Source organism: Coturnix japonica, chromosome 6 (assembly GCF_001577835.2).
Source record: "Coturnix japonica isolate 7356 chromosome 6, Coturnix japonica 2.1, whole genome shotgun sequence".
Classification (NCBI taxonomy): domain Eukaryota; kingdom Metazoa; phylum Chordata; class Aves; order Galliformes; family Phasianidae; genus Coturnix; species Coturnix japonica.
In genome coordinates, this window is record NC_029521.1 from 20,849,499 (window position 1) to 20,874,893 (window position 25,395).

General features: G+C 44.4%; 2 protein-coding genes across 10 annotated transcripts in view; one reads left to right on the forward strand and one right to left on the reverse strand.

Annotated features, from left to right (window-relative positions):
• The window catches only part of NEURL1 (neuralized E3 ubiquitin protein ligase 1), a 131,650-nt gene extending 123,339 nt beyond the window's left edge, over positions 1-8,311 (forward strand). For 2 of the 3 annotated variants that reach the window (XM_015867115.2, XM_015867114.2), the window contains exons 5-6: positions 2,118-2,264; positions 3,493-3,987. In XM_015867115.2, the coding sequence (XP_015722601.1) occupies positions 2,118-2,264; positions 3,493-3,734 (389 nt within the window). In that variant the 3' untranslated portion in view covers positions 3,735-3,987. Of the gene's footprint in view, positions 1-2,117; positions 2,265-3,492 lie in introns of all 3 variants that reach the window. The other variant, XM_015867113.2, reaches the window with a different exon arrangement.
• Positions 8,014-25,395, reverse strand: part of SH3PXD2A (SH3 and PX domains 2A) — a 223,760-nt gene continuing 206,378 nt past the window's right edge. For 6 of the 7 annotated variants that reach the window (XM_032445343.1, XM_015867111.2, XM_015867109.2 and 3 more), the window contains 4 exons: positions 22,170-22,501; positions 21,281-21,330; positions 20,385-20,504; positions 8,014-20,256 (listed from right to left, as the gene is read on the reverse strand). In XM_032445343.1, the coding sequence (XP_032301234.1) occupies positions 18,364-20,256; positions 20,385-20,504; positions 21,281-21,330; positions 22,170-22,501 (2,395 nt within the window). In that variant the 3' untranslated portion in view covers positions 8,014-18,363. The remainder of the gene's footprint in view (positions 20,257-20,384; positions 20,505-21,280; positions 21,331-22,169; positions 22,502-25,395) is intronic. The other variant, XR_001556150.2, reaches the window with a different exon arrangement.

The following is a 25,395-nucleotide window of genomic DNA, read 5'->3' on the forward strand; positions in this document are numbered from 1 at the left end:
GTGCTCCTTGTCACGGTGTCTGCACACCATCCAGCAATATATTAACAGTGTGAGTAACGTGTCTTATGTTGATTATTCTGTCACCAAGGGAAAAGCGCGTCTTGTCTGGTAGAGAACTTGGATTGTTTTAAACAAAGCTCTATAGTTATGCTGGAGAAAAGTCAGGAACTGTGCCTTGCATTAGGAGAAAGAGCTGGGAAGGTGTGTGCTGGCCCTGGGACTTGGGCAGGGCCATTTTGGGACTCAGACCAGCCACTCAGCCTGCAGTTCCTGTGTTGATGAGCTCTCCTCACCCTGCAGAAGGGCCATTTGCACTTCTGCCAGCACGCCCCAGCAGTTCCTATCTATGACACTTGGGGCACCTCCAAATTCTCCTATCAGCTCAGGAGAAAGTGCTCTTAATAGGCTTTATTTTGCACTTAGTGAAATGACCGCGTTGGTGTTAGAGATGCAGTGTACCATGTGCCAGCTGAATGGAAGAAATGGCTGCAGGGAGAAGAGGGGAAGCTTGAAAAAATTGTTCAGCTGTTCAGTGCTGGCGTTTGTTCCGTGTGCAGTGAAGGAGCTGAAATCCGTGCTCCTGCTGGGCCTGTTTACAGTGTGTTACCCACAGGGCAAGTTTTCTGCTACGGTCATCTGTCGGATTGGCGGGGAAGAGTCATTGCTAGTGGCTCTCATTAGAGGCTGCATCACTCTCTTTGCATATTTACCGAGATGAGCTTCAGCCTCGGCTCCCATCTGAGTATTAACAGAAGTGATTCTCTACAGCATCTCAAGTGGGAGAGCCCCAGAGCCACAATCAATTAACAGAGGTTAATTGATTGTGCCTGTAAGCAGGCGCTCCTTGTTTGAAGAAGGGTGAAACTGAGGTTCTGAAGGCTGAAGCTCATTGCTTATTTCCCTGTATGCAGACTTCAGAGCAGATTTTGACCCACACTTGCACCCCGCTGCTCCCCCTACAACATATGAACTGTTTAGTCTTAATCTGTTGCAAAGGACACGGGAATGTGTCATGTGCTGCTGCTGCACTCATGTTTTTTTTGCACAATCCAGAGTTGACACCTGGAGTCCCTGCTTCCTGAGTTTGGTCCTCATTGCTTTGATAGTTCCCTGCAACAAGGAACCGAAGTAGCTTTGCATGGGGTTCACAGGGTGTCCCTGGCCTCCTGCTGCTGCTTTACTCTGGAGAATAGCCTCCAGCTCATCAAGGACACTGCAGATCCCAACCCCCTCTGTTTCTCTTGGCTCCTTATATGGTAACATGAAGAAGTCTTTGCATTTTAGCTCTTATTCCCAGCCCACAACATGAAACTTTAGAACTGCAGGGAAACTAATTCTTACCACCAAGAAACCCTACCTTGGTTCACATGTGTGCCACCGCCTCACTGCTGCCATACTGAAGCCCAGGCTGTGTCATTAACAATGAACCAAACCTTTGCAGCAACCAGAATTTTAAGCATTCCCATTTTTTTCCTATTGCCCTAAAACAGTTTCTACCCAGATTTCTGTCCTTACCTGCTGTCCCCTCTTGCTACTCTTAAGTCACCCTACAAAAAAGGCAGGGCAATGAATGGAGTTCAGTTTTCCTGATTACCAAACACTTGAATCTGTCTTTAGGAAGACCTTGAGTGACTTAGCATGAATTTATGAGAGCCTGGGATATATTTTACTCTGGGTTAGCGCAGAGTGCTTTGACAAGGTGATATATTCTTGTGCTGGAGTCCAGCCCACCCTTCTGCAGGCTTTGTCCTTTATTGGCCACAAGCCCATCGCTGGGTATGGTGTTGTGCATAAGCAGGAGCTTGAGACCATGGGGAAAGGAACTAAAGATTTGAGACAAAGAGCAGAAGCAAAGGGTTATGATGGTTAAAGGAACAACCAGGTAGTTTCAGGGACTGTGGAAGCCTCTTGTCTTACGCCAGCTGATAGCATTTGGAAAGGTGCAAAAGGTCTTTTTTTTGTTGTGTGTTGTTTTTTTTTCTCCCTAGATTTCAATCTGATGAGACACGAGAGCTGGTCAGTACTGAGAGTTGCATCCCTGCCACTTATCCCCAGGGCCTCGCTGGACTCAAGTTTTTAGAAGTAACTAACTGTGGCTTTGTTTTCCCATGGTGCAGGTTCCACCATACTGGCCGAGCGGCTGGGGCCGTCCACACCGAGCTCACCCACATCAACACCCAATTCCCCCACCGTCCTCTGCAGTGGTGTTTCTGACCCCATACTATCTACGTGTGGTTCTGGCCCACTCTGCAGCTCCATCAGTGGTAAGTGTGGCAAGATTTCTCCCATCTCCTCTCCTCTTGCCTCCCTTCACAGTCTTGTGGTTGTCTCTCGGAATGGATTTAAAAACACAATAACCAACAGAGGCTCTTGTCAGCTCCCTTGGGGAGGAAGGGTGAGCCTCTGCAGAGTCTATTTTCAGCCTGACTTACGTGGAAGCTGCTCAGCTGCCTAGACAGCAATATTTCTCCAACCCTTTTCATCACGAAAGGTCCCAGAGGACACAGCAAAGTTTCTGTTTTGTGCACTGGTCCTGTGACACACAGCGGAGCACTCTGTGGCAGTGGTGTTGCACACTGACTTAGGCTGGAGCTACAAATAAATCTGCCTAACTTCCCCCTTTCCTACTCCACACACCCACCTTCAGAAAAAGGCAGTATCAGTATTTCTAATATTGCAATGAGATTTAGATAAATGAAATACAAATGATAGGATGTTCTGTAGCATTTCTAGAATGCCAGGGATCTGCATGATCCCAAGGCTCTGATTTACCAAGTCTTGGTCACTGTTGTCTTAACCAAGGTGCTTCTCTCTGATGGTACTGTTCGAATGTTCTGGGGCAGACAGAAATTCTCTCATTACCTTGCCATTTCATCTGGCTTTGCAGGGAGTCTTCACCACTTTTATGCTGTGAGCATAATTAGTGCAACCTTTGTGGCTCTTGCAGCAATGTGCCTGCTATGAGCTCAGTGCTGCCCATGCCAGCACCACCCCACCTGTGTCCTGGAGGATCCACATGGAGGGATTTGTCACCATGCAGTGTAGACCCAGATCCCTTGATCAGCCTTAGAGATGAAGCACTGCTTGTCTTGGGAGCTGCTGCCACCATGTGCCACCTGACCTCCTCCTTTTCAAACCAGGTGGTTCATTCCACTCCTTCTCATCTTTTCCTCGTTAATGTTTAGACAGAGGTTTGAAAATGTGCAATTGCTCCTTGTCCCAAATGCTCAGGAACGGCTGTCTCTTGGTTTGTTCTTTGTGTGTGGCAGATCCCAACAGATGCTGCCTCATTGCTGCACTGAGTCTTGGTGTGTGAACCAGGGCTCAGTGACCAGCAAATCGCATGAAGGAGCCCTGATCCTGGAGGACAGCTGAAGCATGACATGCTGCTAGGGCACAGTTCCTCCCTCTGCTTCTGGCTCCAGGGCAATTACTCCAGAATGTCAAGAAGCCTTTTAAGCAGCACAAGTGACCGTGTTCTTTGTCTTTCAGGCACAGCTCCCAACTCTCCCGTCAGCTTGCCTGAGTCGCCCATCTCCCCATCCGTCTCAGGGCCTTGGGGAGATGAATGTACCATCTGCTATGAGAACATGGTAGACACAGTCATTTACTCCTGTGGACACATGTGTCTCTGCTATTCATGTGGGCTGAAGCTCAAGAAGATGGCCAACGCTTGCTGTCCCATTTGCAGACGGGCCATCAAAGATATCATCAAAACGTACCGCAGCACTTAGAGCGACAGCAGCTGCTGTGATGGGACGAGGGAGGTGGAGAGGTGGCTGTGAAGTATCACAGGTCTTGGTCTCTATTCACCACCTGGGGATTTGAAAACCATCATCCACCACCACTCGTGATCCCCCACTTCCATGGACAAGAGATGAGACCAGCTTAGATGCTACTCTTCTGCTCTCCAAGGGGCTGAACTCCAGTGCATCAGGGAAATCACTATGGACTGCTCCCCCCTATGGATTTTAAACTTTCTCTCTCTAAAAAAAAACAACAAACAGCTGGAGCATCCATCCCTTTTCTACATCACGCACAGAGGAGGGGAGTCTCTAATGTTTAGCATGGACAACAAGCGATAAAAAGTTCAGTGCTGCACCTCTCCTTCTGGAGCCACCCTGCGTGCGAAGGATGCCTTGGTGGAAGGGGAGAAACAAGCAGTGTGTTTTGATATACAACTATCCTGATCATAAGAAGCCCCTCAAAAGGTATGGTGTGAGGCAAGTGTGGACCCAGCAAGGGAGATGCAGGGAGTACATCTGCAGTGGAAATGCAGGAACAACTGGGACTTTTAAAGAGTTTTAACCCTCTCTGTGTCCACCATGGCAGCACCTCCAGGGGGCCAGCACCATGGCCATCCTGCTGCCTCCTTGCAGTTCCTCATCAGAGGTGTTCATGATGGGTTTGGCAGCGAACACTGGACTCTCTCCCTCCCAGAAGCATCCAGCCACCTCCTGGCACCATCCTGCTGCATGACGAGCATCTCTCACACCCCACCACCACTGAGTTGCTGTGGCTTATCCTGAATGGTCTTCACGCAGCACAAAGAATCCAGCAGCATCCATGGCCTGCAAGAGGGGAAGATGCACCTCCCTCACCTTTCCTCCCCTCATCATCCAGACAGCACTTCGGAGGGAGAACAGAAAAAAATGAAGAAAAAAAAGCAAACAAACCCAAAAATACAAAAAAACCCAGCTCCACTGGGGAAGAATGTATAAACCCACATGTCTGCGGGTCTCATTTACTGGTAACTTTATCACTGTGCAAAAACAGCCAGGTGGTACTTTTAGACCTTTACAGCCAGCCCGCCGGCAGGACATGGCTGTCCTTACGTATTAGAGGGGGGAAGAAGAAAATAATTATAGCTTGAGGGGTTTGGTTTATTTAAATAACCCCCTTGCCCTCACTGGGAACCCCACTATCTCTATAGTGGGTGCCATGATGACCGTGGTACTGTCATAGCTGCTGGCCTGGCCCAGGGCTGCAGGGCCTTGGGTCTTGCTCTGCTACAGCAGGTGCTCCCCAGCTGTCCTGTGGGAGCATCCTGATGCCTCTGGGAGGAAGAAGCAGCACTAGGCCCCGAGGGGTGGTCAGGGCTGGGATGTGGTCTTCATCCCATCTTGTTGCTGCCATGACAGGGAATGCCATGGAGCTGTGCTCTTCCTGCTGAGCCTTTTGCTATCATGGCCACCACAAGTGTGGTGGCTGAAGGTTCTGGAAAATATGGCCTCACCCTGATCCCTCAAGGAAATGAAAGGAAATGCAAAGAGCTGGAGAGTGCTTTGTAAAGCCTTTCTCTAAAGGCACCGCCATCACTGCAGCCTCCTGCAGGGGACTGCAGCCACCCCCAGCCTGCCTGGCGGGCACTCCGTAACTTGAACATTGATTTTCTGGTTACAGGGATTTACGCCATTTCTTTGCACATCTCTCACGTGCACCCCTAACCCAGGGTCCCTGCTTGGACAGGGGTGGGAGGAAGCGGTCACAGCCTCCATGCCAGGAGCACGACCAGTGTGTGGTCACAGAGCCATCCTCCAGGACCAGCAGAGGTGGGGAATCTGTGTCAGTGCTTAAACACACCCCAAAATGTCAGAGGAGGAACCCAAGAGGTAGGAATGTGTCTGTGAATCAGTGGATGTGGGGAAATGTGCAATAAGCAGCTTCCCAGGCCTTCACCACGCCAGTGGGACCGGTTCCCTCCCACATAGGGCAAGCCAATGGGTACACTTTATTTTTCAAGAATCTCCATCCATGGGTACCAAGTGCAGTGGTGTGAATTCCCTTTTCACCTTTTGAATTCAGAGTGTTTTAATATATTAACTAACTAACTGTGTTTGTTTTACTGTGGACCAAAGTCTAGAAGTTAGAAGAAACTGAAAGCTCCCCCAGCATCCGAGCTCAAAATTTGGGGTTCAGTCCTGCTCCCAGCATCAGCTGGCTCCATTTGTAAACAGGGAGGAGAGCAAGGCTCTCTGCAGGGAGCAAAAACAGCAAAACCAGTAACAACAACAGTCCTAACCTTTTGTTTTGTTTGAATTGTGTAGGCTCCCTCGTACCTCTGTGTTCTTGTGTCATTTGCATTTCATTGCTTTACTTTAAGATGTTTTGTGTTCTGTTTGAAGAGAATAACAACTCATTGTGAAAAAAAAAAAATTGGATAACTGTGATTGTGAATAAAGCTGATTTAGGTATCCTGCAGCACCGCGACCAGCTGAGTGTTTGACATTGCCACAAGTGCAGCAAAAGGCGACAGGCAGGGCAGAAGCAAGAGGTTAAGGTAAGCAATGGTGGAATGAAAACTGCTCCCTTGGGGTGAGCCTTCACTGCTGAAGGATGAGATGGTGTATAGAGATGGATGATGATGTTGAACAAGCCCCTGATGGGCTTCATATCCACCTAAGTGATAAAAGAAGATGCACAAAAGTGAGGACTAAGGGTATTCCTGCAGCTCAAAGTGATGCTCCTGAACATCTTCCCTGGTGCAGCAAGCTAAGTCTGAGGATGCCTGTGCTGTAACTCCAAGCACTGTGCTCAGCTCCTGCTTTCCCAGGGACAGAAGGATCCCTGGAGGAGGCCCCAGCATCCCCTTAAGGTGGGAGCTGCACAACAGACTGCTCTAGGAACTGGGAACACTGGCTTTGCCACGCAGCCCCTGCCAGATGCACTGAGCCCAAGCACTGCTACATCTTAGGACAAGCGAGCGAAACCCAAACCTTCTCCTTCCCCAGTGTCAGCGAGAGTAACCAAGGCAGGTATGTACTCTGCCGGCCTTGGCCCACGGCCCGCGCTGGGGAGGGATGAAGAAGAGGGGAGGGATGTTCCAAATTGGTCCAGGAGGGCAGAGCCGGTCCTCCATCGCCACCTGGTGCTTCTGCTCCGGCACGGCACGCACCGCCTCCAGCGGGCTGCAGTACCATTATTTATCAAACACACACGTCTGGATGCAGGGTAGCTCTGATGGTGGAGCGTGGAGAGAAAGAGAACAGTTAACAGTGTGTTAATAACACGCATGGGTGTACATCAGTAATATGTTGATTGTATGCTAGAAAAAAAACGAACCCTTTCAACCCTAAGGTTGACAACACACATGGGAAGAAAAGACAGTTCCCTGGTACACTCCTCACAAAGGTTTGTGCCTAGAAGTGCCCAGGACTGTGTGCAGCCTCATTCCTAATTTCTTATAGCCTTCAGAGAGCTGGGATGGCTCAGTAGGAGCCTTTGGCAACCACTTACCTATGTGACATGGTGAGCAAACACTGTGCCTCTGCTGAGAGCTGCTCCATCTCCAGTGACATCATGTCATAGAATCCTAGAACTGGTGGAGTTGGAAGGGATACATGAAGGCCAGAGGGACATCTATAGCACCATCAGGTGCTCAAAGAGAGAATGTCTCCAAGGACAGGGTATCCCCTCCCTCTCTGGGCAACCTGTGCCAGTGACCCACCACTCTTACTGTAAGAAAGCTCTTGAGTTTCACCTATGCATCTGCTACATGTAGCAGGAAACTTCTGCCTGTTATCTGGGGCTTCCAGCCTTTAAAGCCAGCAAGGTGTCAACACAACTTGGCAACCTTGCAGTGCTCAGACCTTACAATGCCATGGTCATGCTCTGCAGAGTACCATGCAGGGGCGATATGAACTCATCCCAAAATGTTCAGCAACCCTTTTTGTGATAAAAGGGCCACCCATGCAAAAGAACGCTTCTCTTCTTGTTTTGGGTCCGACACCACATCACTCTCCCAAAAGAATACACTGAAACGTGTGTTAAGCCTTAAGACCATGCTCAACACAGACAGCGGCTCTTTGTGTTTGAGGACAGAGGTGAGCAGCCCATAAAGCTTTACAAAATACAACTACAGCAGCAATTCAGAGCCGGAGGACAAATGGAGCTCCTTTATCCATTTAAGCCTGAGCTGAAATATGCAATTTCACGCACATCCAAGTCATAAGTTCCTCTGGGAGTAGAAAAAATACAGTATCAAAAGGTTGAAAATAAAATAAACCAACCGGATCACAATTAAAAATGTCCAAAATTTATTTTTCCTTAGGGCATAAGAGACAATGTAAACAAAATACAACATTAAAAAAAAAAATAATAATCACAAGTCAATTCTTACAGTCTGCAAACATTTGAAGATAGAGTACCCTTCCCACCTCCCCCCAGAACACTGCAAGCCTGCTCAAATGTTAACAAGCAACCGTGCTGGACCCTGAAGGTCCAGTGAGTTTTGCCAAGTCCCAAGCTGGGAATAAATCTCTCATGTAAGGACACTGCATCTGTTTTATCAAACATTAAAAAAAAAAAAAAAGTCCAAAAAAATATAAATATTACAGACGAAGATCAGATTTAGCACCACCTTTGGTCCAAGCAATCAGTGAACTGGGAGATGACAGATACAGTCTGTTTAGCAAATCCCTTCTGCCTGAGTCTTTGAAGATGTTAAAGGTTCACATTGCAAGAACCTGTAATAACGCTGAGGGAACAGCCCAGCCCCCAAACTCCATCCCTCGTAACCTCCGCCAGTCCTGAGCATGCGGGAAGGTGAGCTGTCCTGATTGCTCAATATTAGATGCTGATCACCTCTAAGCTCCGATAAGTGCCTAAAGTGGGATGCCAAGATCTACTCACAGGCACAGCAACCTCAAGTTCTTGCTCTGCACCTTCACATGCACAACTGCCTGAGATATATTGCTCATTCTCTGTTGAGTGGCCCATGCAGTTCTCAGTTCTGCATGCAAAGACATTATTAAAATCCCACGCCAAAACATTTGCTTTTACAAGAAACACCCAAATTATAAATTGCTTTACAATGTATTGCAGTACTCTGAGCGAGCACTTGGCCACAGCATGCGGCTATTGGGTAGCCATGGAAAAGCAAATGCAAAACCATTTCTGGACTGGGCACTAAAATGAAGTCTGCAGTTGTGGATTAGGGGAGAAGGTAATGTTTTGCACAACAGTTGTCCCCCCAGTGACAGATCTAGAGCAATGGCAACACTGTGCTACGATCATCATCACTTTTGACGAGATGCGCTTCTCCTGTCCCAGTCACAGGATCAGGCCCACAGTACCGTATATATCAGCTAGAGACTCACAGGTCCCCAAAGGACCTGTGTTGAACCCTGGGGGATATTTCTACAGGGTTGCTTGGCAAAAAATGAGAACTACATTGTCGTATTAGTCTGTAAAGGAGTTACTCATCTTTTCTACCTACAAATCTGACCTGCATCAAATCTGCCAAGTTCACATGCAGACCTGGAGACTGGTCACAAAGAGGTCTTCTGTTTTGTGCCAGCTCAGACAGGGGCCTTTTGTATGATAACTCATGCCACCAAAGGCAAGAGATTCTGCTGCATGAAAAATGTCTTTTTCTGGCTTTCAGTTTTGATTGGGATGACTGGAAGGTCATTATTTTCTATCATACACCGGATCTGCAGTCCTAGGAAAGCATCTAAAAGAGCCAAATACATTTGGGCCCTATCAGTCAGGAGCTGTTCACTGTACAAAGTCATGCTGGTCACCAGCTCAAGTTCATTAAACAAAAACTGGGCACTCCATAAGGCTGCAGTACTTATCTATCTGTGCTTATAGCTTCCCATTTGCTGTAGGTACATCAATGGTTGATGCTATGAATGTCAGCTCTGAAAGAATCGCTATTTGGTTAAAAAGCTCAAACATATGCACTACGACCAATATTCACTGCCTTCAATAGAGCTGGACCACAGGCCACAAGCAAACATGGTCCAAAGCTGTTACAACAAGAAGGGCTTCCCCCAACTCATTTTCTTTACCTCTTGGCTTATCTCACATCCCAGAACAAACGGAACAGACTCCCGCCTATAAACTCTCTCCATATGAAAACAAAACAGTTCTCATTTATTCCTTTTCCATATATACCACGACAGAAACCACAACAACTCCTGGACGCTTTTCGCAAGCAGAACACACAAAATGGCTCCCATGTTAAAAACAACAACAAAAATAACAAACAAAAAAGCATCACCAACTTGACCACACGCACACTAAAACCAACCACACGTTTCTCTGTTTCTGGTCACCGACATGCTCTCCCCAAGCCCCCACCAAGTACATTCCCACCACCTATCTGCTAGAAAATGGAGTGCTACACCAACACAAAAATGACAACAGCGTCTAATACTAAGAACATCAACTCAGGAAATCCACTGCAAAACCTCATTTGGACCAGGTCTAGATTGAATTTTTTAATCAAACACATATTTGAGATGGTAAGAACCATAAGGCTTTCCAGACCAGATGTGCTCTCTGAGTAGAGGGGAGCACAACCACTCAGACTGATTCCAGCCTTCATTCAGCAACAGATTTCGGCTCCCATTAATTATCTATTGTTTCCAGAAATCATTTGAGCTAATTAACAGTTTTGGAAGCAGCCACAGATATATGTGCCCAAGAGAGATATCTGCATCTGAGCTTTGACTGAAGCAGCAATCAAGCTGCAGGCAAAACTTCCTGTGAAGACACATGTGAAAATGTGATACCAACTCCCAACTGAGACATCTAATTGGCTTGATTCTCCCCAAACACTGGGAGCAAAGTAACCAATATCACTGCCTGCAATTAAACTTAGAGTACAGCAACAGCAATGATACAGTGTGATGTGAGCCAGACAACAGAAATGCACTTACTCTGTTGACCCCCTAACAGTCAGCTTGTATACCCAGTAAAGACACTGTAATGCTCCATGCACTCTGCTTCCACAATACTCCAAGTTTGAACCCACCATGAGTAACAAGCAATGAGCAAGCCCCTTCAGCAAGGAGCAAAAAACACTTTATCCTAAAGACTGGAAACAATTATAACATCTCCCCCATCATGAAAGTCCAAGACTGGCAATAAATGTTGGCTATACTGAAATATCTCATATTCTTAAAGATTTGTTTTCAATTCCCTTCTTATTTGCTTCAGTTTGCTCATGGATAAAGGCTAAGTTTCAGTGACTGCAGTATTTTCTCCTGTCCTGCTTCTATAGGACAGACAAACCCAACCTAAATGCTCAGGGGATCCAGACCCAAAACACCATTTGATGCCCCCTAAGGATGACAGTGGGGTTTTGGTAATGCCATGCATTCTCCCTCCCCTCTGCTTCTTTCCTTCAGCAAACAGGGACTGAGAAAGAAAGGTACAAAGTGCCTGTGGTACAGCAATCACATGGCATGTGTTTGTCTTGCTTTGGGGGATCACTGGCTTCAGGATACAGACTGCCATCGTCACGGAGAGTAAAACTCAACATTTCTCAGTAATGAAAAATCCTAACACAGAGCAGTGATGTATTAAAACCATCTATACAGAGAAAGCACCTGCAGTGTCAGATCAAATAATTTATGGCCTTATTAGAAACATTTTTTCCCCTCATATTTTATCTTCTCCCACCCCTCCCCTGCCAATACAGTTACCTTCCATTTCTTTCCAAATCGTTAATACAGTTCCCATTAGTTTAATTCAGTAACAAACAGGAGTCTCAACTCAGGACAGCGGTGGTTTATGCTGACAAAAACAGGTCTGTAAAAATGCCAGTGTGAAGCTTTAAACCAAATTTATTTATTAAAGAAAACAAACAAATAAAAAAGTTTAAAAAAAAACCCAAACACAAAACAAAATTGCACTCTTCAACTAGAATCAACGCTACTGCGATGCAAGAACAAATGAACGTTGGTGATGGGACCAGCCCAGCCATGACATTATAAAATGGGAGAAGCTACTTTGTTCTGCCTGTGCCATCAGCTCTGCACTCAGCTTTCACCCCAGGCTGCAGAGCCCCAGCCACAGTGTGAGGACACCCCACACAGCTGGCACCCCAAGAAAGGTATCCAAGGGGAAGTTCTGGAGGACTCTAGGTGCTTTGACTGGCTCTAAGATGAGGAGGAAAAGCAGCAACAGCAACCTACATTGCAACCCCAAGTCTGCGGGGGACTCCGGATGTGGCCCTACATACAGTACTTTATCTGAAGCTACAGACAAACAACAGACATGGCCACTGAGCAGCACAGAGGGACAGAAAGAGAAACAGAAGCACTGGGAACAGCTAGCAGAGGCCATTGAAGAGTTCAAGCATGCAGACACATTACCTACGCACTGCCACATTGGTGGTGCCTGCTTCTATCAAACAAGTAAAAGCAAACAAGAAAAAAAATAAGCATTTGCTCTTGAACCACTGTATTAGTGCTGTCGGCAGCTACTGACCACTGAATTTACATGCAACACTTTGCTACATGGATAAATAGCATCTGAAGTTGCTGGAGGAGTTTCTGGTGTTGGAAAGACACCACAGCAGCAAAGCTCTGGTGGATCTTACAAAGCCACACAACTTGCATGGAGCAGATGGTGCAAGGCAGCCCCAGGCTCAGCACTCCCACACTCCTCTAGGAGGTGTGGTGAGCGCCCATGAGGGTTTCTGCCATTGTAACCCAACTGATGCTCCTGGACTTCTAGCTTGGTTTGGACAAGAGCAAGTGAAAGAATTGGGTTGGTTCCCCAAAACAAGATTCATCTTTAAAGCATTTGTATCAATGACATGATTTTGAAAAACCACCTATTTCAATACAGCTGCAGAACTCAGTTCTTATTTGAATGCAAAGGTCTCTAGTAATAGCCAGGCCTTCTCACAAATACAAGAGCAGCAGAACAAGAATTTTGCAGAAGGCTGAGGTACCACTGCCCTCCAGGGACATGAAGTAGAGCTTTAGGAGATGTGCTCCCAGAGCCCAAAGAACCCAATGCTCCATCTTTCACATTATTTTTGGATCTCATGCAAACAGTCCAGTTTTTCAAAGAGAGGTTTTGCTGCTACCAGGATGGTCACATTACTTTGCACAGGTGGAAGTTCTCCATCCATTCAAATAGGACTTAATTTTTACTTTATTTATTTATTTATTGAAGAGCAGAGTTTCTGCTCAGCTTTACTTTGGAACTGAAAGATCATCCTTTGCAAGCCAGGAACCAGGATTTCAACAATCAAATCAGTTGTGAAATTCCACAGGTGAGGAATAACCCAGATAAAATGGGGACTTTTTTCCTTATTGTTAACCTAAGGAGAAAAAACGTGAACAAGGACCTGTAGAAAAACATTTCCACAGCTCTTGGAATAAATACAAATAACAGTACAGTATCAAAACTTGGGACAGCACCAGCAGAAATATTTTCTCTTCTTAAGTTACTGATTCTGAAGCAAAAGAGGACAACCACCAGCAGAGACAAACCAGAAGGCAGTATCATGCAAGGATGACATACAGAATACTTAAAGCATAGCTCAGAAGTCCTGTATTAATAAGGACGTTAATGCACAGCCTATACACAAACCTGGCAACATGCTGCATAATCCTTACACTTTTAGTACCAGGTGATGTTCTCTATAACAAGCAGCCATTCCCAGGCCAACAGCCCCAGCTACCCATCCCTACCGACCCAAGGGTCCCATTTTCATCCACATGCCCTCTCCCCTGCATCTCCTGTTCCCATAAGAGTGCATGAATAGAGAATTGCAAACATTTCACACTGCACGTTCCACTCCAAGTCCTGGATGAGGGGCCTGTTTATTCTATGAATATTGCACTTATCCACTCACTGGATTTGATTTTTTTTTTTTCCTCAAGAATGCAGAATATTTGGGAAAAAAATAGAAAAAAATAGGATACAACACAGGAAAATATGAGTTATTAACAAGCTAGCTATGAAGATCTAAAATTAAATAGTACTAGTTCTATTCTGTTAATACTAGGAATATGAAAATAATGAATGCTTTACCAAATTCCCTTGTTTTTCATATAAGATAAAAGCAGTAACTTTCTTTTAACTGAGGAAAGCAATGAATATATATTACAATAAAATACGATTCATTAAGATCTGAAAGTGATGGAAACAGTCATATAATGCCTTCGTCAAACTTTATAGCATCGCAATGGAAAGAGCCTTCGCAGTGCATCCACAAGGGCCACATCCATGTTTTAGCTGTACCAGTGCATGTGAAAATCCATTTTTAGGAGTCAAACCATGAGCCAATCTCAATCTGCAAAATTACTGAGCATGTGCTGTTTTTGTACAGGGATTTGAGATCCTGGCACTTGCCCATTGCATCTTTTATATCGGAAAGTTTGGCTTGCAAAGGACTGGTACATATGGCTGCACCCACCCGCTGCAAGGCGTCAGAGAGAAAAATTAACAGGAGCTGCCTCCCTCGGGGAAGGGCAGCCAGCAAAACTGAATCACTGACGTAACAAGAAAGTGGGATGAACTGGGAGACAGAGGAAAACAGCAATTAAATCTTTCAGGCATTATATAAACCTCAATAACGAACTCAGAAGTGCTCATTATTATTAAAGTTGCAGTATACAGCAAGACGCAATTTTCACATTCTCAAATTTTATTCTATGGTGTTGGGCTTGGGGTTCTCTGTTGGTTCCAATTCAAGGCTTTTGGGACAGCAGGGGCAGCGGGGACAGCAGCCGCCTCTCCCCCAGATGAGGGCTCCCTTCTGCTGCAATTGGCATCGCTGGGGCCCCATGGAGCTCTTCCTTTTCTGTCTGGTTCAAGAACAGACAGAAAGAGGAAGATTTAAACAGTACTACTGATTTCTGCATTGAGCGCCCACTGAGGTGTATGTTATATTCAAATATTGCTCTTGATCCAGTGTCAGTTCTGACAAATTTAGTACATAAAGCTTAAGGCGACATGAACATTTCAGAGAAGAGCTAAAATGCTTCCAGCACTGCACTGTCCTTTGAGCCCCCCCTTCTAGGTTGCCCTGCAGTCAGCTTCTCTAATGGACTTTAGGGCCTTTCCCTGTTTCACAGCTAACGAGGAAAATGGCTTGCAGTTTTGGGGAACTAGCTGCTTGCCAATGGAAAAAAAAAAAAAAAGTAATAATTAAAGATTGACCTGCTATCTTTCAGTTGAAAGAATAAAAAAAGTAACAAAAATAAGTCACCTGTGATGGCAGTGAGCAGAGAGGACAAAGAAAAGAAAATAACTGCATTTTTGGGGGCTGCTGGGGTAATGGTATTTGCTCTGCTTTAGAAGTGCCCTTTTGAAGTACAAGCATCAAATAAAAGGAAGCCAAAACCACAGCCTTCCCACTGGGTGTGAAGCCTCACTCACCGCTGACAAGCAGCTAATTTTGCACCCATCCCTTCTGCCGGTGCAGGTTGAAAAAGAACGGCAGGGGGCAGCCACAACAGCACTGGCTTTGCAGCCTCATCTATAGGCTCTGGCTTTCTTCAGCCCTCACAAAGCTTTCAGGATGGGATAAAGGAGTAATTGGGCCAGCGTGTGCATTGGGCTGATGCTTGAGATATAATAATGCAGGCACCACCCATCTGTGTTATTCAGCATCGTGCTATTCAGCATGTGGCAACAAGCATCACAAATGGCCACAAAAAGCAGCTTTTCCTTCTCAGAACATACAAGGACTCCTGCAGCTCAGAGATACTCTGGGCTCAGTTTTGCTGGATGCAAGTGTGACTATTTGTTGCAGCCTGGGCTCTCCTACCTGAACCGTAATGCTGCTCTCCTCTCCCTGGGTGGGGGGCTCACATCACTCTGCACCATATTCGAAGAATTCAGTGGCTCAATGCAGAAGATCTGGGAGCTGTGCTTCTACATCCCCCCCAAAGAGACGACTTGGTGGGAATGTCTCTAAACAACTTTAGAATATTTTAAATAATAAGTTAATTCTTAATAAATATGTGCTTCAAGAAAATGATAATTATATACTGCACCTTTAAATAATGCACTTAGTTCTCTGCATTGGCTTCCATTTTGGTTTCTTTTATTGTTAAAGTGCATTAATTCAAAATAATGAACCACTTCCGCATCATTATTGTTAAAATAAAACATAACATTAATACAAGTCACTAAGTCACTACTATTAGTACTGCAATCTAGCAGATAACTCTATGTATTGCTCTATTTAATACTGTCCAGCAGAAGAATATAATACTTCTATTATAATCTCACAACAGCTCCAGCAGCCTTTTATGGCTGCGACCATATTAGTACAACTAAAAATGGGGAGAAGTATGAGACAGGGCCACAATGCCTCAGATAGACATCCAGTAAGATGGAGCCAACTGGATACATACATATATATTATATAGTAAGATGTAGGGTGTAAAGAGGGCCCTGCACACTGATATGAGCTGTTGTGCAGATACACCTCCTTCTCCTGCCACCACAATTTAAAGGGATCCCAAATACCCTCCCCCCCTCCCTGCCTGGACTCTGAGAGCTGCTCAAACCACAGCACTGCTTGTAGCCTGTTGTGGCACTTCAATGTTGTTTCAGCCACCTAAAGGATATCAGACAGGTTAAGCTGTAGGCAACTCTCTCAATATTACCATAGCAATTAAAAACCCCACCGCCCCCCTCCCCTCAAAAAAATTAAGAATAAAGACAAGAACAACGTATAAATTGTATAATTTTTTTTTTGGTAGAGAAACATCCCCGGTAACACACAATATTGTTGTGCTATTTTACTCAGACCCTCAATCCCAGCTATTTTTAAGTCTTTGTAACCTTTACCTTCCAAGCCAAATCGCATGAAGCTCTGGTGGAAAAAAAGGGCAGGTATCATCTTGTGTAAACCAGCAGTGAAATAGTATGCCTCTTCCCCCTTAAAACAGACATACAAGACTGCCTATTATTTAAAAGAATTAGATCTTGATTTCGAGTGATTAACAGAACCATTTGAAAAATAGAACAAACAAGCAAGGCTTTCTCAAGTAAAGTAGGGGTTTGGCCAATGATGTTTACAGTACAAGAGTTGGTTACCTCAAGAATAACTTCACATCCCAAAGCCTTCTCCAATGGATGCCTCTTCTACTTCCCACCACACTATCTTCACCAGGTGCCACATTTCAAAGCACGAGTTAAAGAAAAGCAAACAGAAATGGAACCAGAAGAGGCAGCTTCCTGGTTAATGTGTTTTAGACTTAATTGCTTTGATATTAAATCTCTGAGCCTGAAAAGCCCAGGCACACTTTCCAGTACAAATGTACTTCTTGGATTCAAGTGGGAACAGAAACACATATTTGGCTTCTACTTCAGTTTTAAGTCTCTTCTAGTAAACCAAGACCAAAAAAAAAAAAAAAAAAAAAAAAGAAAAAGAAAAAAAAAGAAAAGAAAAAAAAGAAAAAAAAGAAAGTGAACCCAGAATGCACAGAAAAGGAACAAAACATGGAAAAACAATTCCCCAAAAATATACAAATTAAGGATGTGCAGACCGAGTTTGATGGCTTTTTTTCCCCCCTCGTTGTAAACACTGATGTTGCAGAAGGTTACAGCTATTTCTAACTAATACCTTTGTGGGCCCTGCTAGCAGACAGTATGCTTGGATTTGGACCAGACTGCAAGAAAAGCAGAAGCAACACAATTGACAGCCACATCTTCAGTGTCTCAAGGGACTTTTGTACATTTTGATATTATGTCTGGTTTTGAGAAACCCAGTTCTATAAAGAGAGACTCAACCAGGATCTCCTGGCAGAAGTCAGGAGCTGAACTAAATAGGGAGCCTACGAAGTAATAGACGTGCTTAAGAGTAGGGATTTTAGGTTTGTCTTTACAAGCACCAGTAGGCATTGCTGCCTTAGAACACCTGAAATCAACTCAAAGAAGGAGGCAGAAAGAAAGGAAACAAGGAGCCCCTCACCAACACCACCTGATCGCCATGTTGGGTGAGTTAGCAGTAACAACAAAACACAGCTGAAGTCAGAGCCCAAATCTCTCCACGATGAAAAGGCTCCAACTCTGGACCAACCAACTGTTGAGAAGAAGAAACAAACAACAACAACAAAAAGCTTCTCCAAAGGATTAGAGTCCCTCTGTGTTTCAGAAAATTCCATTTGCTTCTCACTACAAGTTGTAGAAATGCATCCAAAACTCTTGTGTATTCCACATATGGACAAGAATGAGGAGAACAGGGAGCCAAGATTGTAAAAGAGTTTGGCACAGAACTCCTCAAGTTGAGATGCGTGTGTATTTCTCTCATGAAAGGCACACATTTGGTTTCCTATCAATACCGGGAAAGATGGGATGGCATACCCTGTTACACATACAAGATTATTAACAACTTCACAAAAAGGCAGTTGACTGCTGCATCTTCCTCAGAGTTGCTTACAACATGTTAACCCCACAAACCTCTCCAGAACGTGGCAGATTTGTCCTCAGCATAAGACTCCTTTTGTCCCTTTGTACAAACTGGGGCACATGGGAATGGTCTTTTTTGTATAGCAGTTGTTTTTTGTTGTTTTTGTTTTTTGTTTGTTTTTTTTTTTTTTCCACATGTACACAGCAGGAAGAGTATAAATTAGGGAGGTTAAAGATATTGCAATATTAGTTCTTTTTCTCCAAATAATTTGAGGGCACCCAGCCCTTGAATGGCTTCACACCATTCATGATCTGGCAGTACCACCATCCATTTGGGTTCCTTTCAAGGACCTCCATGCAGACACCTTCTTGAAACCCTGCAGTCTCCTCATCCCCTTCATAGTCTGCAATCGAGACATAGATGTCCTTGAGATTGTTGTGGATGAACTGGGATTTTTCAATGGGCTTTGGCCTGACAGTGGACACAGGGATCCCGTTCCTCTGGGTTGAGAGGTTGGAGGAAGTCTCTGAACCCTCAGAGCCTGACCTCTCAGGCTGCTTCCCCTTTGCATCACCTGGCTGTGACCGTGCATTACTGAAGGAGGAATTCCGACGTACATTTCTAAGATGGTCTGTGGCTGTTAAAGACTCATTTCTGCGCAATGAGCATGACAAGTTGTTCTCCTTAGGTGGTGGAGACACAAACACAGACTGAGGCCGGACAGCAAGCTGCCTCACACCATTCCTCATTTTTACGGGTCCCGATGTTTTTGAAAACCCACCTGGAGGTTTGCTTGGGATGGGTGGTGTTGCACGTTTGCTCTGGTTGATGGTGTTCAAAGCCTGAACCCTCTTCTCTATCTTCTCTAAGCTATTTGATTTATTTTCATTTTTCCTGTTCCTGGCAAACGAGGCATCGGTCTCCACTGATGTGGTTTCTTGCTGGTTATCAGGGAGAGCCAAGTAATGGGAAGGAGCCCAGCCTTCCATCTCTCCATATTTCAGGTACCACCACCCACTGGCTTGCTTTTCAAGCACTTCCACTTCTACACCTGCTGGGAAGCAAATTTCAGAATCCTGTACCTTCTGGTATGAGTCAGTGGTCACATAGAAACACCTGGAATCATTTTCTTGCTCAGTTTTGGCTGGATGACTAGAGCAGAAAATGCCACGGGAAGGAGCTGTAATGAGGTCAGCTGAGCCCCTCCTAACATTATCATCGTGGTTTTCAGAAGCTGTGTGTGGTGGGCTTTCAGACTCTTCACTTCTTGAACCTTTAAGTCCACCTCTGAGTTGCCCAGTTGGCCTCAGCTGACGCCTTAAAGTGCTGATATCCATCTTCTCTTGACTCTGAGAATCTGCCTTGTTCAGGAATGGTTTGGGTCTAACAATTGGTTTTGCTCTAATGGAAGGACTCTGCCCAGGCTCTTTCTTCATGCCTGTTCTCGGCATGCTACGTAAGCCAACATCTGAAGCTGATCTTGGTTTTGTCTCCTCACTCCTAGAATAGTGACATTTTCCAACATCAGGCTGGATGTCTTTTTCCACGTGGGGCTTCATGAATGATGATTTAGGAGAGATGGAACATGGAGAGTTCCTTCGAATCAAAGAGAGAGAGGAGCTTTTCTGAGAATCAGAGTCTCCACTCGATTCCTTATTGGACAAAGCATCTTCCACATAACGCCTAAATCCCTCATTCTCGTAGATGGTCTCTTCTTCATTAGCAACATCCTCGGAAGACTCTCCAACTTTGAACTTCGCTTTCTGAAGTGATGACACAGGAGAGGGTTTGAGAGGCTGAAATAGTCGTTTTTCAGGAGTGCCCTCTTCACGATGACTTTCATTTACTTCACCCTCTGAATCAAAGCCAAAGGTAGGCACATCATACTCAGGTTCTTCATATTTGAGCTTGTGGGGGGAGTCCTGGGTATCCCCTGAAGAAACCATTCCAGTCGTTCCTTCTTCAGAGTCTTTAGGTTTACTGGGTGGTGCTGGGGGAGGAACTTTTGGGCGGGTTAAAGTACTAGTTCTTCTATTTAAATTTGGCTTCTTCCTCTTGTCTATATAAGATGCTGGAGCCCATCCTTCCTTCTCTCCAATCTGCACATACCACCAGCCACCAGAATTCTTTTCTATAACCTATGAGATGACAAGGAACACATTACTTAGACAGAATTGTCAGTGGATTGATTTTTGCTCCTTCTCTTTCAGTCCTGTTCCCTACAACAGCCAAGCATTATTTTTCCAGTTGCACTGTTAATGCTCACCTCTGCCTTTTGTCCACCGCGAAAGCTTATCCCATCAGAGATACATGACTGGAACTCTGCAATGGTGTAGTATTCCACTTCCACAGAGGGTGGCTCTGGTGGTTTGGGCAACTGAAAACCCTATGGCAAATAGGAAGTTTTATTCAATTAAACCATAGAAACAGTGGGCTGAACAGCAATATGAACATGCATTTGCCTTCTCAGACGTTCTATTCACTGAACTCTTCCTTCTTCCTGTGCAGCTTCCTAAAGAGATGGGCAACAAGACAGAAGGCTTTCTAAAGATGCACTATTCATGATGCTTTGCTAGCTATTACAATTGAGATAATCTTTGCCTGAACAGTAAAACATTTTAAATGATGGAGCATAAACTGTGAGCTGCCACACCAGTCACAGTCACAATGGCCAATCTACTCTGGGACTTTGTCCAATAATACTCTGTTCTGGATGACTTGTCACAACTTCATAAAACTGCACTGCCACAGGCCATTGATAGATTCTGCCTATTGCCAAATATCTTACTACAAAAATGTAATCCGAATGAATTATTGCTCTTAATATGCTGCTAGATTTTAATTCTTCAATGATATGGCCAAATGTGCATCTGCTACAACAAGAAACGAGAGCCTTGCTCAGCTGAAGTGACAGAAGGGGAAGACCTTCACTACAGGACCAAAATATTCCAATTTCTCTCCATAACAGTCCCAGAACTCCAGAAATTTCCCAGTTAACATTAGGGTATCTACATCTGTTCAACCATAAAATGAACAGTCGTGAAAATAAAGGATGTCTCTGATATGCCCCACTGCCCCACACTTAGTTCAATTGTAGGAAGCCTAATAAAGCACCCATAGACCTACCCCTACTGCTACTATATATTGTAAAACAATACAAACCAGACTGGATTCTCTTCGAGGGGGTGGCCTCGTTCTTAAATTTGGAGAACCTAAGCATGAAAGATGAGGGGAAAATTTATTTAACTTGTTAGGTACTGCTACACACATTCATCAGCAGCTCTCCTCAGTTATAATGAGAGTATTAGAAACCAATACTTGAAACATTTAAGCTACCTCTGTGAAACAAGGCAGGAAACCATAAGGATATATTAGAAATACTAAGGTAACTTTGCTATTCATCTCAGCTAGGCTAGCAAATTTAAAAGGAAATCACTGCCAGAAAGTAGTGGATTGTATGTTCTGCTGGAACTGACCAGGCCATTGGAGACAAGCCAGCAAAGAATTGGCCTAATATCTAGCTTTCCCCCCAGCAGTAAAAATAACCCACTGTATTAGTAACATTTATACTGTCCTCTCTCAAAGTATCTTACATTCCCTGCCCAGATGAATGTTAGCATCTGCATTTTGCAGATAAAGTAGTACAAACATTATAGCAACTTGATCCCAGGAAAAAAGCAAAACAAATGCAAGATGTACACGGTCTCCTTGATTTGAACACATCATCACATCATCTGCAGTACCAGGGCTGGGGGCAGCACATTTTATGGTGTTCTTCCTGAAATAAAATGTCAAGTCACCACATAGTGGTTAAGATAAACAGGCACTAGCCAGTCTTTATATAAAGTCAATTATTATCACTATTAAATAATGACAGTATCTGGGAGTCCCTGCAGATCTACACAGGAAAAGTGAAAAGATCTACACAGCAGGCTCAGCTGTAAGGGCAGCACATGTTGGACCTACGCTGACCATAGGTAACACCAACCCTGAAAGATAGAAAACAATTCATTGCAAGCAGGTGGAAACCCTCACTACTATACTGACTTACTTATCTGAGCTCTTTGTGGTGCTATCCTTGCTATGGCTGGAGATCCCTGGGCCAGTCTGGAAGCCTGCTTGTCCGGTGTCATCATGGCATTACCATTAGAGTCATTGCAAAGAATAGGCAAACTGATTTCCTTCTTGGTGATATGCGTTTCTGAGGTCTCATTTTCTGCTTGAGTTTCTTTGTCAGTGGATTTCTTGTTCAGCAGGTTGCTGATCTCCATGATGTTTCCTATAATTTCCACTGGCCCAGTTAAGTTCTTTTTTCTAGATGGAAGATCATCTTTAGCCTTCTTCAGATACGAAGCTGGGGCCCAGCCCTCTTTGCCCAGATACCTGCAGGTGCAAAAGGAAATATCAACACATTGAACACAGCTCTCTCATGTATTTCAGGTTCAATAACAAAGGTAAAATTAATGAATGATGACATAAAACAAAACTTGGAGACCACAAAAGCTGGTCTGAGTACAGAATTTATTACCTATTGTCATCTCAGAGTCAGCTCAGCTAGTAGCAAACTGCAGACTATTGTTAGAAGTCACTTATCTAAAGAAACCCTCTGTCTGGGTAAGGAATACAGTTACTCACAAGACAAAGGAGCTCAACCACTTTTGTTTTACACCCCATCTAGACAGTATTAAAACATAATAATAAATCAGTATTCTTCCATTCAGCAAAAAATGAAAAAATGCAACCTAGTGAGAAAAAGATTTTAATCCTTCCAAGCAGCAACTCAAAATGGAAAAGAGCTAAAATAAGAATGAAATTCATCCCCAAGCAGAGTCACTACATGTGCTCTATAAAAGGCCCTTGTGCAATCCTATCTCCTTGTAATTATAATAACGAATACTTCCCCTCCTCTCATAACTCCCAGTCCTGTCTGATCAGCTCTTTTATTTTTATGGAGAATACAGGACTGTTAAACCAATGTAGCTTCCTCCATCACTGCAAGGTTAAGAAAAAATGTGACTAGAAAGTTAAAAAAAAAAAAAAAAAAAAAAGCCAGCTTTGATGGAGACTCATTTTCCTAAACAAGCTGGGGGCTATTTGAAGAAATAAACTGGAAAATCTGAAAAGACACTTGAATCCAGTATGTGTTCCTGGAGCACCAGGCTGAGCTGCTCATGCTACACTTCAAACTGAAGTCATTCTTCCACAACTGGGCTTTTGGGAAGATGGTTTTTCTAACTCCTGCCATTCCTAACACCTCAGCAGGGATTTCAGATTACAATCAGACTCCAGGGAGGACCATGTGGACGAACTCTGCTTTTCCTAATGAAACCTTAACTTGCTACAGAGTGAGTCACTGAAACCCTTTTCTCTTTAATCTCTCATGATACCCAAGGCAGGTGCTTGAACTGTAAGTGGGAAAGCAGGCCCCATTAAATTCCTGGTGCTCAGGAAATCTGCAGGAAATACAAAGCCTAAAACAGTAGGACTCTAAGGCTCTTCAATGAAAATAGAAATTCAGACTGCAGAGGAGGAAGCTAAGGGGGGAGGGTGGGGAAATATCATCAAATAGTTTTTAATCAGATTCATAACTATTATGCAAAGCAAGGATTCTGTGATTCGCTGTGAGATTACTGCATCAGGGCATATCCTGGGCTCATCCATCACATTTGGACACTCATGAAAGGCACCGGAACTTTATGGATGGAACAGGAAGACGTACTGTATGTTGTCTTCCTTAGACTTTTTGTTAGTATCTTGTTGTACAAAAGCAAGTACAGTTGCTGTACTTACAGCAAGATGTACAAGGGTCTCTGTGTTCAAAAGCTTGCTTTTTCCTCCCCTCTCATCTACATCAACAAGGACACAAAACAGAGATGCTGCTGTTCCCTACAGCAGCTTCTCTCTGACATGCATGAAGGCAAAGATAAGGATCTTCCCTGTTCAGAGAGTTCAGCTATGAATTTTTCCAAGGATTCTGGTATCAAAGAAAAACACCCCAAGAGCTTTGAGCTTTGTTTGCAGCAAGGGGACTAATAAAAAGTAATGAAGTGATAATGACTTGATTTGGCTTCTAACAGATACGCAACAACAAGCTACTCATACAGTATCAACATGCAACTTCGATCTACACAATTCTGTCCTCTTGGAGGATTTTCAGACAAACCACAAACCAAGCTGAAAGAAAAAAAGAAAGACTTCCATATGTTCCATACCCCCCAGTATGGGGAGGCTTCTCGGTCCCAAAGACTTTTTGCTCCATCTGCTTTTGCAGTAGATGGCCCTTCTGCACAGCTACAGACCAGTGCATTAGGTAAGTTTGTCGTTGTTATTTTTGGAAGGACACAGAACTTTACATTATTTGGAAATGTAAAGATTTTAGCTTGAGAGAGAAAGCTATGCTGGCCAGTGCACTGAACACTGCAAAGATTGCTTTTAACAGAGCTTGATTGTGCAAAAAATCAGCAAGAAAAAACATTCTACATCCATCTTAGTTTGTGGGTGACTTAACATGTTTATGATCAGAAAAGCAGCAACAGGCAGGTTCTGTGCTGGCTTGTTAGTTCTCCTGCCAACTGTGTGTGGCTGTTTGGATCAGCCCATATAACCCTGCTGCTTCAGACCTCTGATCTCACACAGTTTCTCCCAATGAATAGAAGCAGGAATAGCTGGACAGTTTGTAACTCTGGGCAACTTACCCTCACGGCAGAGGCTGTTGCTAGCTGCTCCTTCCTATGAGTCAGTAAATTCAATCTGAAGTTAATGCTGAGCAGTAGCTGCCAACAACTGCCAGATTATTTTTGCATCTCCACAAATAAAATGATACTTATATGAGACATCAAACGGGCTTACACCTTAGTCCTTGAACGTGGTAATTTCAAACCCCTTTTGCAAACATGACCTCAAAGGCTACTCTCACCTATAAAATAGGGAGATCAAGAACTAAGGCAAATGCCAACCAGCTTCAGAGAAGTCTTGAACCAGTAATGACCTTCACATCCAAGAGCTGAATCACAAACATCCTTCCTCCATTTATAATCACAACTCACTGGAAATACCTCAAACCCCAGCCTAGGTCCCTCCCAGCTCTGGAGCAGCCACTTATCACCCCAAGCGCACCTCATTCACTTGGGCTCAGGCTCTGAACAAACAACAAAACTGAAGCAACAGGCTGATTGCAAATCCTTTGCTTAGTGTGTTGTTATTTCAGTGATAGCAGGCACAGTGAGGTTACCTCCAGGTGAGGGTAATGTTGGAAAACAAGACTTAAATAATGGGTG